The sequence below is a fragment of the Saccoglossus kowalevskii genome, chromosome 8, assembly GCF_978046115.1.
Source record: "Saccoglossus kowalevskii chromosome 8, keSacKowa6.1, whole genome shotgun sequence".
In the NCBI taxonomy this organism is placed as follows: domain Eukaryota; kingdom Metazoa; phylum Hemichordata; class Enteropneusta; family Harrimaniidae; genus Saccoglossus; species Saccoglossus kowalevskii.
The window spans coordinates 35,308,894-35,322,813 of record NC_140648.1 but is presented as its reverse complement, the minus strand read 5'-3'; the positions used below and the strand labels follow the sequence as shown (position 1 = coordinate 35,322,813).

The window sequence follows — 13,920 nt, the reverse complement described above, 5'->3', positions numbered from 1 at the left end:
ATGCACTCCTCAGTTATTTACGTCATCGTTACTGAACCCCATAGTTACTGTACGTCATTGTTAATGCACTCCTCAGTTATTTACGTCATTGTTACTGAACCCCATAGTTACTGTACGTTATTGTTAATGCACTCCTCAGTTATTTACGTCATTGTTACTGAACCCCATAGTTACTGTACGTCATTGTTAATGCACTCCTCAGTTATTTACGTCATTGTTACTGAACCCCATAGTTACTGTACGTCATTGTTAATGCACTCCTCAATTATTTACGTCATTGTTACTGAGCCCCATGGTTACTGTACGTCATTGTTAATGCACTCCTCAGTTATTTACGTCATCGTTACTGAACCCCATAGTTACTGTACGTCATTGTTAATGCACTCCTCAGTTATTTACGTCATCGTTACTGAACCCCATAGTTACTGTACGTCATTGTTAATTCACTCCTCAGTTATTTACGTCATTGTTACTGAACCCATTGGTTACTGTACGTGATTGTTAATGCACTCCTTAGTTATTTACGTCATCGTTACTGAACCCCATAGTTACTGTACGTCATTGTTAATGCACTCCTCAGTTATTTACGTCATCGTTACTGAACCCCATAGTTACTGTACGTCATTGTTAACGCACTTCTTAGTTATTTACGTCATTGTTACTGAACCCCATGGTTTCTGTACGTCATTGTTAATGCACTCCTCGGTTATTTACGTCATTGTTACTGAACCCCATAGTTACTGTACGTCATTGTTAATGCACTCCTCAGTTATTTACGTCATTGTTACTGAACCCCATAGTTACTGTACGTCATTGTTAATGCACTCCTCAATTATTTACGTCATTGTTACTGAGCCCCATGGTTACTGTACGTCATTGTTAATGCACTCCTCAGTTATTTACGTCATCGTTACTGAACCCCATAGTTACTGTACGTCATTGTTAATACACTCCTCAGTTATTTACGTCATCGTTACTGAACCCCATAGTTACTGTACGTCATTGTTAATGCACTCCTCAGTTATTTACGTCATTGTTACTGAACCCATTGGTTACTGTACGTGATTGTTAATGCACTCCTTAGTTATTTACGTCATCGTTACTGAACCCCATAGTTACTGTACGTCATTGTTAATGCACTCCTCAGTTATTTACGTCATCGTTACTGAACCCCATAGTTACTGTACGTCATTGTTAACGCACTTCTTAGTTATTTACGTCATTGTTACTGAACCCCATGGTTTCTGTACGTCATTGTTAATGCACTCCTCGGTTATTTACGTCATTGTTACTGAACCCAATGGTTACTGTACGTCATTGTTACTACACTCCATTGTTCCTATACTAGACTATATGCAATTCTATTTATGTACATTTCAATGTCATAGGTGAACTCGGCGATATACGTAACCCTATTGGTTTTGCTTGCGAAATACGAGATGTGCATCACTTCGCAGTCGCAGCAAACATAAAAGGTAATACATGTTTAATTAATAGTATAAATCGTTGGCGTACGTGTGACTTTCAGTCAAGTAAGCATATGTAATATTTAATCTAATGTTAATTTATTCGTTGTATGAACGCAATCATTACGTCGTTTGGATCAGTACAATGTTGCGTAACTTGGGCGCGTCTACTCACACTGGCGAAGCGTATTTGACGCGTTGCAAGTTCGAATATATTTTTAAATGTTTATATATTCGTTAATGTGACTGTAATTCCCATTACTTGTGTAATGAGATAATTTCTAATCCAAAGTCATTAAACATTGACGGTGACAATGAGGTATCTTCTCCTAGGAAGTGGTGATTATGGTTATGCAAGTGGGGCTACAGTGTTAACGCCAGACTGTAATGGAATATTACCCGTGATTCTGCTGATGGTATTTCTACCAAGTCGGTTCGATTTTAAAATCAAATTTGCTAAGAGGATAACGGCTGTTAAATTTATGCATAAGAAAATGAAACTGGAAAGAAATAGACCAATTACGTAAGTTTTTTGCCGATCGAATATTTTCTCAGGGGTGAGACTGTTGCATACAAATCAAAAGATCTGTTATGTTCAATGAGTAAATTATTGTGTTTATTTTTGTGTTACAGGTTTGAGATGTTATACATCGTACAAGAAATCCGACGAATGATATCTGACATACTTGTTATGCAATCGGACAGATTACGTGAAATTCCTAGTAGTGATATAGGATTATGGATACAGTATTTAGTGAATGTTGTACAATCAGACAAAGAAACGGGTATTATTACATTTTTCCATTACATATTACTACAATTCGATTAAATTTCAAAATATATTTTCTGAATTGAATTCTGTCTTTTTGCTCTTACTTGGTAGTATCTCCAGCAAAGCTTATATAGTACACATTATTTAATAAAGCTATCTCAATAACATCGCTATTAGTTTCATTTACACATACTTATATTAACAACATCAATCATGCTTTTTATTGTATAACACAATCATTTTTCTGTTAATATACAATTACTGTTATGATGCAAATATCTGTTTCCATTATTTTCTTCAAGATGCTCAACCAGTGAGAGGACAGTATGATCGGAAGCGCTGGTGGTCAATTTATAAAGATATCGAAGAAAATGAAGAAGACGAAGAGGACGACGTTAATGACGACGACAACGATGATGATGATGATGATGACGATGGTGGTGACGATAGTGATGATGACGACGACGATCTTAATGGTGACGATGACTATCTACAAAATCCTATGTTCCTTAAGGTTAATATAGTACATTTGTTGCATTCGAAATCAGCCATATTAGAATTGACGTTTTCGTAACAGAGACAATGATGCATAAGAGTATGTTAACTATATGCTAATTATCACATGATTTGTTTTCATTTTGTTTGATAGCCTTTCAACTTGCTACCAGATCTGAGCAAACTTTGGAGAATTGACATTGTCAGATTGAAAGAAGCAATAGAGGAGAACTTCCAAGCATTTAAAGATAAACAGAAAAAGCAATAACAAAAAATATATATATTAATGAGTATTATTAGTATATATTTTCTTCTATATTCCAACTGTAAAATCAGTAAATTTAATGAAAATGACGTACAATATTTTTAGAAATATTGACACCTGTTGTTGAGTATTTGAATCCGAACATAACATTCCAGCTCTATCAGGTTAAGGATTGAACAAATATAGCCCACAACTTAGTGAGGAATATTTTGCATATTGTGGTCTTTCCTGGTTACCAATTTTTTTTTAAAAATACGTAAACAAATAATAAATAAAATAAAATAATCAGATACTTATTTGAAAAAAAACAATGAAAATGCCCAAACTAAGATCATATTAGAATCGGATTGTTTCGGAATAACCAATCACGGGCAGTGACTTGTGACCTATACAATACAGTAATTACAAAAACATTCGTGTCATTTTAGGACGATTTCCCTTCTTATATACAAAGTATCTACGATTATTTAAAGTGTATATGTGTATTGCTTTATACGATCGACTTTATTTTACATTATGTGTAATTCATTGGTTTAATTCATTTGGTTCAAATTAAATCATTCCTCTCAGGAAAGATTTGTTTGTGTAAATGTTTATATGTGGTATATATTACCAAATATGTTGTAATTGCTCCAAAATTGCCAGTAAAATAGATTCTATTTGTTATAGATTTGGTCTGCCTTTGTTAGATATTGCGCACGCGCATTATTATACCACGTGGGTTGTTGGACACAAGTTTGTTGGTTTCATTTTCTTTTGGCATTTTTTTGTTCAGTAACAGTTCCACTTCAAAATCATGTATAAAAAGGTACGAGGTTTCTCAATGTATTTTATGTTTTGCGCGTACCAAATATAAATGTACTCACCAGCTGAAGATAAGGCTACATCGATTTAATTTTATGGATGACATCCGCGCGCGCATTAGTTTTCGCCTGTTCTCAAAAAAAAAAAAAAAAAAAAAAAAAATCTCCGACGACGAGTCTCCACAGATCGGTTTTCTGTCCGGAAGTTGCCAACTCATATTGTCGCAAAGCGCCGACTTGTCGTAAAACTCGTTTTGGACTACCTCAAAACCAAACTCCGCACAGTTAGATGCGCGTTACGTAAAGCGCAAAGACCTATGGGAAAGAGATTGCCTCAAAACATGCAAATTTTGCCATAATGATCCAACATGGCGACCACACCACCAAAATATGTGAGCATAAAAGTTCAGAGGTGAAACGGAGGGATTGTTGTAGACTGGTACGCAATTGACGTTGGCCAGGGAGACGTTTACACAGCTATACGAGAGGTCGGTAGCGGCAAGCGAGTTTCGCCCACACAACTTTGAGAACATATTGTCCAGAGTTGCTGTCCCGCGTTTCTTCTGCAATGATGAGAGAAATGGGAGAGGAGTGGAGGTGTATGGTGGCCTAAAAGTCGGTCAGGCGACAAATCAGTTCGGTTGCTTTGTCCGCATTGAAGTCGACAAAACTGCAACGAAAGCAGCAGAAGCTCCTTGGCCGAAGTCCCCTTACGGGGTGACGTTGGTGTTGTTTTTTTAATATCGAGCCTCTTATAATTTGTTACATAGTTGAAGTAGTTCTAGAGAATTTGTGTCTACACTTAGTCTATCTGAAGTGTCACTTTAAAAGCTGTAGTTTGAATGTCAAAGAAGTTAATTTCCAGGTTGCTGTTGACAAACTTATTGTTCATTTTTAATTATTTTTTTTTGGCTGATTTTTTTTTTCGCCCTCTCGCATTAGTTTTGGGGTCTTCAGAGGATGTCATCCATAAAATTAAATCAGTGTGGCCTCTCTCCGTTTCATCGGCCAAACACGGTACATGTGAAAGATGGAATCAATGAACGCAAGGTTAAAGTGAAGGGTATACAAAACACGTGTTCATGCGTTGCCCATACATATAACCGTTGTTCGTTTATGCCGATGGCCTACGTATTACAACCCAGTTGACGTGTTGTTGATCATGGCGTTTTGATGACCGAGTAGTCACATCGTATAGCACTCCATCGAAGCAGCACTTATCTTTCATTTAATGGTATTACAATGTTGCAATTGGTGTTTGGTGGTATACTAGAGTCGTCAGCTTACAATGGTCATATTCGTCAGTTTCCAGCATACACAGATTTCGAGACTTAGTTCACTATTGTCACCTCAAACAATAGGTAAATGAACTCACACTTATGGTTACATCCTTGACCTTGGCTTCACTAATACAGACTCCAATGTTCGTTCATTTACCGTAGACAGTCTCTACATTTCAGATAATTTTCCCATTCCTTTGCACCTTGTTTTACCAAAACCTCCTTCAGTTCAAATGATAATTAAGTACCGTAACATCCATGCAATTTAGAAGGTTTTCGTCAAGGCATTAAATCCTTACACATCGATAAACGTTATAATTCATGTCTCACAGAGCTACTGGATGAACATGCACCACTCAAAAAACGTTTTATTATTATTCATCCAGATGCTAATTTGTATACTCCTGAAATTGCAGCAGCTAAAAGATTACGTAGATCCCTTGAAAGAAATGCTGCAGAATTGTCAACAATCTCATTCGCGATGCCAAAACTAAATACTACCCCAACATTATCGAAAAGAAATGTTATGGTCAGAAGGTTTTAACCAGTCTCACTCGTAATAATATTTCACCACTGCCAACTCATTTCATTGTTAATCAGCTTACTGAAACCTTCAACAATCATTTCAAAGAGAAAATTGACAATATGCGTAACATGAATGCCGATACTTCTGACATTAACCTGCCATTCACCACCAGTCTACCGCATCATCCATAACATCATGAAAGCACCATCTGTGACACCTCTTTTATCTCCAAAGTTCTTGAAACTGTTATAGCCATAACACTCAATGCATATCTTCCCAGAAACTCAATCTTCGAACCACTACAGTCCGCTTATAGACAGTTCCGCACAGAAATGGCACCCCTCAAAGTTCACAATGACATTTTAACATTACTTGATGCAGGACAATATGTCATCTTTGTTCTGTTCGACCACACTATTCTTCTTGATCGTCTATCCACTTTGGGCATACATGATCTTGCCCTGAAATGGTTATCTTCGTATGTAATAGACAGACATCAATCCATCACCATACATGGGCACTGAAACTCTTCTCCACTGTGGCGTGCCCCAAAAGTCAGTACTCGGACCACTATTATTCTAACTATGATACATAGCTCTACTCGCGATCGGTCTGATCATTCGCCAACACAATCTTGAATTTCACTAATATACCGATGATAATCAACTGTATGTAGCATTCACTAGAGTCAACACAATGCAGTTACACAAATGGGATGTACATCAGGAGCTATACGATCTATATTATTATTATTATTATTATTATTTCATTACCCATTCGCAAGCGGTCTCATGAGACCCCCTGTTTGTATACAATCGTCAACTGGCTGGAATTGTACAAGTGATGGTTTAACATGTGAGCATATCTCCGAAGGGCCAACATATGAAAGTTTTATTTCGGTGTAAAGTTTAGCCTAGGTGTCATTATTTGTAGGCGGTCTTAGTATTTTACTGCTCAATATAATAATGACGTCATTTTGAATTGCGGGCAATCGTTAAAAACAATATGTCTCATCGAATGAAAAAATTGTGACACCTGAACTATAACTCATCTGAAGATAATATTATTTCAAAAATTCAAATTTGATAAATTCAGGTCTAGGCTTCAAGACTATTTTCATACAAAACAATAACCAACTCACTTTATATTGGCGAAAAGCGCCCTCTAAAGTTGATACTCAATGTTAAACTTGTTGACTATTGGTTTTCTCGTGTGTCTGCGCTTTGTCAGTTCATTTCAACTGAGATGTTGTTTGGAAGCATATGTGACACAAGTCACGTGAAACTATCCTGTAAACGGTATATGATTTTTACAAACAATTACACCGGTAACAAACTATGAGAGCCCCATTATGTTTTCCGAATCGCACGGTTACTTACTCATATCACAGTCTCCAACAAACGGCGGTGCTCGAAGACGGACCTTGGGTAACGAAGATAATCCAGTCGATTTCACTGGTAGATATACAGCGAAATAAGTAACAGTAAATAACTACCATTACAATATAAATGACTCGTAATGCAGTGCTTTCATTTTGTGTTTTTATACACTTCGTCCGTGAAAATAAGACCACAGGGAAAACCGCACCAATCGTGAAAATAACTTTCATACTCCACAAACGTCAGAGCGAGGCGATAGCGTTTCGCAGTGGCGGATCCAGGGGGGAGCATGCCCCCCCCCCAAAAAAAAAACGCATGCCGATTTATATTATCTGGATTACGCATAGCTTCTCTGCGATTTTCGCTCCGTAATGTTAAGCAAAGCTTGGAAACCCCCCCCCCCCATACATTTTGCTGGATCCGCTACTGGCGTTTCGTTATAATATATAATATATAATATTGAAAATGTAACGTGAACCAATGTAGTGACATGTTACATGGTTACATATCTATGTCAGTCTAGTTGATAATAATGCAATACGCTCATACACTGTAACAAGATACCATCACGAATATTACGATGACTCCCCAATAAGCTCCCTACACAATGCCAAATTCCTGTAAACTAAAGGTAATTTTATTTGTGTAGTTATCAGTCAACTTTTATCCTATTTATACAACTGTTTATATGCATATTTAACAACCCGTGTGTCAACATACAAATATACTTCCCGGGAAATAAATTTAAATAACAATAGTATCATTCGAAGGAAAACATTTGCGAAACCGTAAAATCCTATACAAACAATCACGCCTAAAGCGTCGTGAGGATGTCCCTCTATACAGGCTAGATGTCTACAACACTACAACAACTACTGGTTCATCTTATGCATTAAAACATCGTGTATTGTGGTTGCCTACGTGTAAGTGACATGATCTTAGGTCGCTTATTTCGTATGAATCAACCCAGGTGATCGGTACAATGCGTCTTGGAACAACCTGTCTGGGAATCTATTCCAATTGAACAGCGCCCTCATGGACTCGCCTGCATTTATCCCCCGATTTTCCTAGCGGAGAGGATGGCTTATAGGCATCGCCGCAACATCGCGTGTTATTATTCTCCAGTTAGTTCTAAACATCCTGCCCTAATTCCCGGTGCCGGGCTCGGTTAATGCCTTCTAATTAATTAATTAATTAATTAATTAATCAATCAATTAATTAATTATATTTATTTATTTATTTATTTCTATATATATATTTTTTTTTCTGTTTACGTCTTGATGAAACTGATTCTAATTTCATTTGACTCACTGTCGCAGCCTGCGTAATTGCTATGGTGGAACCTGGAGAAAAAACACACACATGGCAATGAATAAAGAGTGTCCGACTGACCTTAGAATAAGCAGTAAATCATTGACTTAATAGTGGAATAAAACATAGAAAGTAATGTCCTAGTGGCACAAAACTGTTCACAGGATGCTTGGCAGGTCAGTGCAATTGATAAATAGTCGAATAGGGGCTAGGTGATTTATTAGGGTCGTGTAGCTAGATAGACGCCAAGCAACAAATGGTTCGGCGACAAGTACAACACTTAGCAGTCGTGGGATTTGGAGGTCCATAACTTCGCTTAAACCCGAGATTTGTAGCGAGATAATTTGAAATGCGCCTGTTTTGGTCACCGAAGCGCCCGGCAACAATGACTGTTACTGTGTGAGCCAGTAATCATAACAACGAAAAGTAAACCCACGTTGAAATGACCTCGTGTTACAACAAGATGAACTTTTCACTGAACTGGGGAAAAGTTCTTGTCACGAACACTATATTGTGAGTATGTGTTTCTTTGTCCTTGTTCGCTCTTAAAAGTGTTAGCCTCGAAAGAACTTCTTTGTTGTCTTTGTTGATTAGGGGTAAGTCATTTACATGGAATAGCACGCAATCCATTTAGAAGAAGGCCATCAAGAAACCAACCCCACATAGCCTATACAAGCCAAGCAATGTTCTTATATCGGCAAATAAATCATCTCAATACCCGTCAATAGACTTGTTTAGCTTGCCGTTACCACTTGGGTCATGGGTTAAAATTCACGTGAGTAGCGGCATACACTGCGATTGTCTGACACTGAGAACGAATTGTATAGGTCTTAAGAGGACCGTGAATCGCACGACCTTAGATCTATTAGCAGTGGACAAAAACGGATGAAGCAAATATCAGGCCAATTATCAGGCACTATACAGTGAACGCAGTGTATGCTGCATTACACCAGTCATCGGAATGTTATGAACCCCTGGATTGGCTGCCGTGCAGGTCCTCTATCGTTTCCTATCATCTGTGTGGCTGCACAAAACCCGAATCATACATTGTTGACGAATCACTACTCCCATATAGCCTCCTCTATATTGTCCACATGAGTCGGCTCACGCAACTCCCGTCTACTAACAATAGTTGCATAGGACCTTTGCACGCAAACCTGCTATTTCACATCATTTAATCTGTGTTGGTCACTTCGTTTTTGGGTTAAGTACTGAATGGGCCTCTTTTTATTTCTCTTCAGTCGTTGTACAAGTTGATCTGGTACCATTCGTTAGATACAGTATGGCTCCAGCCGCTGACCATATGTGGCTCACAATTATGCTCGATGTAAATGTGAGAAGCTTTCTCATCTTCACGACGCTAACTCTTCTGCTTTCGTTTCTATGGCGATATTACGTAACGAAAGTTTACCAGCCTGGCAGACGATTAAAAGGACCATGGGGAGTTCCACTGTTTGGTAACGTGTTTCAGCTAGGAAGCGAACCCCATCTATCAATGACTAAATTGAGATATGTATATGGCGACATTTTCCGAATACACATTGGTCGTTATCCGGTAGTTTTCGTTAATGGTTACCATTGCATTAAACAGGCTTTGCTGTCACAGTCGGTTGTCTTTGCTGACCGCCCACAGTTCCCATCATATCGGCACATAAGTGATGGGCTGAGTTTAGCGTTCGCTAGATATGGAGACGTGTATCGAATGCAAAAGAAAATCGGCAACAACGCGCTTCGGATATTTACTCACGGCCGTAAGCTAGAAACACTGGAAGGTAAGACATCAAGCGAGATTTTGGAGATGATTAGCGGTTTAACAAATAACAATAACAAATGTGGGAATATTATTGATCCTCAGCAAGCGATCAAAATATGTACCGCTAACATCATATGTAGTGTAGCGTTTGGGAAACGCTATGCACACCAAGACGAGCAGCTTCAACGGGTTGTTACATTGAGCGACAGGTTTAATGACGGTGTTGGTCTAGCGAATCCAACAGACTTCATGCCGTGGTTAAAATTCATCCCAAACCCGAAAGCTAAACAGTTAATGGAAATATTGTCTGAATTAAATGATTGGATGTCAAGAAAGCTCAACGAGCGCCGACAGAGATATAAATCTGGCCAACAACGCGACATCATTGATTACTTACTTAAATCAAGCCGAGAAACTGAGCGTGAACTGGTACGTGAAATAGGGATCACCGAGGACAGTATTTTAGCTATCGCACGAGACGTCTTTGGGGCTGGTTTTGATACTACTTCTACATGTATCAACTGGGCGCTTTTATATTTGGCGAAGTACCCTAATATTCAGAATAAAATTGCCCATGAGTTGGATAAAGTAGTTGGCCGTGACCGGCTCCCGGCGTTAGCTGACCGCGACCAGTTAGTGTACACTGGTGCTTTTATACTAGAGCTGTTTCGACACTCCTCCGTCGTTCCATTTGGTCTTCCACATGCCACAACCAGGGATACGACGCTGGAAGATTATTTTCTTCCGAAAGGTACTGTCGTGTTTTTCAATCTATGGTCAGTTAATCATGATCCCGATGTTTGGCCAGAACCCAGTCGGTTTAGTCCTGAGAGATTTCTTACATGCAACGGTACCGCCATTAACAAAGAAGCCAGCAACAAAACACTGACATTTTCCGCAGGAAGAAGAAAATGTTTGGGAGAACATCTTGCGTGGATTGAAGTATTCTTAGCCATTTCAATTCTGGTTCAACAATGTGAATTCGCGGAAACGCAGAGCGGCTTGCCCAGTTTAGACGGCAGATACGGCTTGGCTCTTCGACCGCAATCGTTTCAGCTATTAATTAAACCACGAGAGGTTAATTGCAATTACAGTCGCGAAATGGAATTATTCCCTCCGGATTTGAAAATATAGTAAATTAATTCTATTTCATGTTTTGAACTATAGATTTTAATATATATTTACGTCAATTGTTTGCAGTTTCGCAATTTGACGACGAGTTCTCAATTTCAAGATTTATTTTCGCGACAGTATATTTAAAAATATACAATCACAATAGGGTGAGTGTGTGTGTTCGTGGAGCGGGTCACCGTTTTTAGTGCAATTAATTGTATTAAATGAGGCCTCACCTCTATAGGAATATTATTTAAACGAGTTCTGCGGCTCATACAATTTTTTTTAACTTGATACACACACAAATAATTGACAAAAGTATTGCCATCACATTGTTTCTTCTCAAGTTCACTCATACTTTTGCTTTCAACTTGTTTGTAACAAACCCTGCCGTTGTCTGTAACACCTGAGTTAGAAGATATAAGAAATGTAACTATGTAAACAATTTTTTTTTGGAAACTACCTTTAAAAAACAATAAAAAAATAAAAAAAAATTGTTCTCAGTGTTTTCTCGAGAGATTGTAAACCAACATGGTTTTCTCAACAGAAAATGTTGTGAAATGTAAATCGTAAGTAAAGCGTCCAGTAGTTATATGAACTCGTAAAGGCGTGTTTACACAGTTTCTCCCAAGGGGCGTCAACATGTGTATAGAAGAAAACACTCACACTTGAAAATACTGAATGGGATCGTATTTGGCCTTGACTTTTTTAATATATTTCAAGGGTTCCCCTATATATTACACCTACAGTTAATGAAATATCAGCTTTCTTTACGTGAATATTTAGTGATTTTAATATTTGACGCTAGAAATTTAGTATGTCCTGGTACATACCAGTGTATCCGGACACCTTTATTAAAAAAATACCTGTTTGTTCAGCAACAGGCTTCGTTATGGTTTGCGAAGACCCAACAGAAACCTAGTTATGTGAGATCTTGACAGTTTGTACGGTTTGTTGACTTGGTTCGGATTCATTAATGCTGCTACAGAGATACCATTGTACCCCGTAAAGAATCGTCATAAATTCACCAATTTTGGGATAAGATGAAAGGGGTGCGCGTTCTTAGCTAGCTGTCTCATTTACATGTGTTCGCACGCACCTTGTCATGATTGCTGTGGGCTTCTCACGCAAACCCTATTGTCCGATTGTTATGTATGCCGGATGACCATGGGGGCCAGTCCCATTTATCAAAACAACGAATGAGCCCAATTCCCCTGGTCGAGATTAAAATTTCGTTTGCCAGAACGGAGATAAAACTTCTTCAATTGAGAATATACGTGTTGCAATTGGGGTCAAATAATTGTAAGATTACGTTCGTTGCAGATTAATATGGGTTTGAAATCAAGTGAAACGCATAGAATTAGTGGATAACTTCGAGAAAACAAGTGTTTTATAAGTTTTTTTGTGACTGGGATTTGTATTTTAAGACCAAATTCGTTAAAATAATGACACGATTGGAACGAATCTTAAACAATTATTATAGTATGGACCCACCATGCATTGCGACCAGCCTTCCATTTGATTGTAAGATGTACTTCTGCGGCGTATGTTGTTCGGATGTGTGCCGTATTCTGATATGAAAGAAGACTAACTTAGCACATTCTTTTCAGTTTATACTAAAAATAAAAAAGTCACTGCTACGGGGAGGCCAGCAAGTAATTGTATAATCGTGGCAAAGAGCAACCACAACTCGATACTTGTTAAATCTACTAATTTTAACTCCGGGAGAAGGGGGTAATTAAACACTGTTCACAAACCCCCGCAAACTGAGCGTTGGCGCACACTTACTATCCTAAGCAATGATTTCTGAAATGTGTTTGTCACAACAAATGTCAAATGATGTTCCCAAATTCAGATGGATGAGAACGTGTGAACTAGTAAATCCAAAGAACAGAACGATAAACACATCCATCAGAGCTCCCATATTGCGACCACATACGAATAAAACACACATCTTTTTGAGTTCCACCATGGGGTTTATAGTTCCATGGTTCCACCAAACAGCTGTTCAAGAAAAACAGTCTCTTTTCTACCTCCATGGTTAAACTGTACGTCATTATTCTGTATTCGGGGTTATTACATTAGATTCAACCCTAGTAGTAATCTATAATCTAACCATGTCTTACAGTAATAATCCAACGCGAAAGTTACCATGGAAATTGCACGATTTTTGTGTTTTACTGGTAATTTTAATTCCTTTAACGTCGACTTGCATTGTTTTCTTGACAACAATGGGTTTCAGCGATGAATTACAATACCTGTACAATTTCCTCTCTATACATGCATTGGCAGAAAGCATGTTATGGCAGCACAAGTTTAGGCACGGTGTCCAAGCATTGCACGTACATGGCGACGTGTTACTGTTTTCCGCTGATAAAAGTGAACTTTACAAACAAAGCGCCAAAGAATAACTGAAGCAACGAATTACAAGGTTTATAAATCACAAAAATATGACTCGTTATGCATCACTGATAGCATGACAGGATTTCTACGCCGAGGTTAATGTTGCTGTATTCGGTGCACTGAAGCGAAATGAAATACTGTTTAGAGCAAAAGCAAAGTGCGTGTCGGCGCTCTCGTTCTCAACGAGATCTTGAAGGCAATTAGCGAATAAGGTATATTTGCCATTTTTTCACAATCAGACATTGTCTATAAAAAGACCGATGTTGTTATTTGCTGATCGTGGTTCACGTAGCATATGATAAAAACAAAGAATAAAAATGTAACATTTAAGCCGTGGACAAGAAATTGCTTGGT

At 38.2% G+C, this 13,920-nt stretch overlaps 1 protein-coding gene across 1 annotated transcript; it reads left to right on the top strand.

The window, feature by feature from the left end:
- Nucleotides 1–9,225: 9,225 nt before the first annotated feature.
- On the top strand, nucleotides 9,226–11,424 carry LOC102809669 (cytochrome P450 1A1-like). Its single transcript, XM_006813276.3, has 2 exons — nucleotides 9,226–9,291; nucleotides 9,539–11,424. Exons 1-2 carry the CDS (start codon nucleotides 9,234–9,236, stop codon nucleotides 11,182–11,184), a joined length of 1,704 nt encoding a protein of 567 aa, XP_006813339.3. The 5' UTR covers nucleotides 9,226–9,233; the 3' UTR covers nucleotides 11,185–11,424.
- The last annotated feature ends 2,496 nt before the right edge of the window (nucleotides 11,425–13,920 follow it).

Coding starts and splice junctions, on each gene's coding strand:
- LOC102809669 (XM_006813276.3), top strand. CDS start 9,234: ATGCTGCATTACACCAGTCATCGGAATGTTATGAACCCCTGGATTGGC. Junction 9,292..9,538: donor CTGGATTGGCTGCCGTGCAG/GTCCTCTATCGT, acceptor ATTTCTCTTCAG/TCGTTGTACAAGTTGATCTG.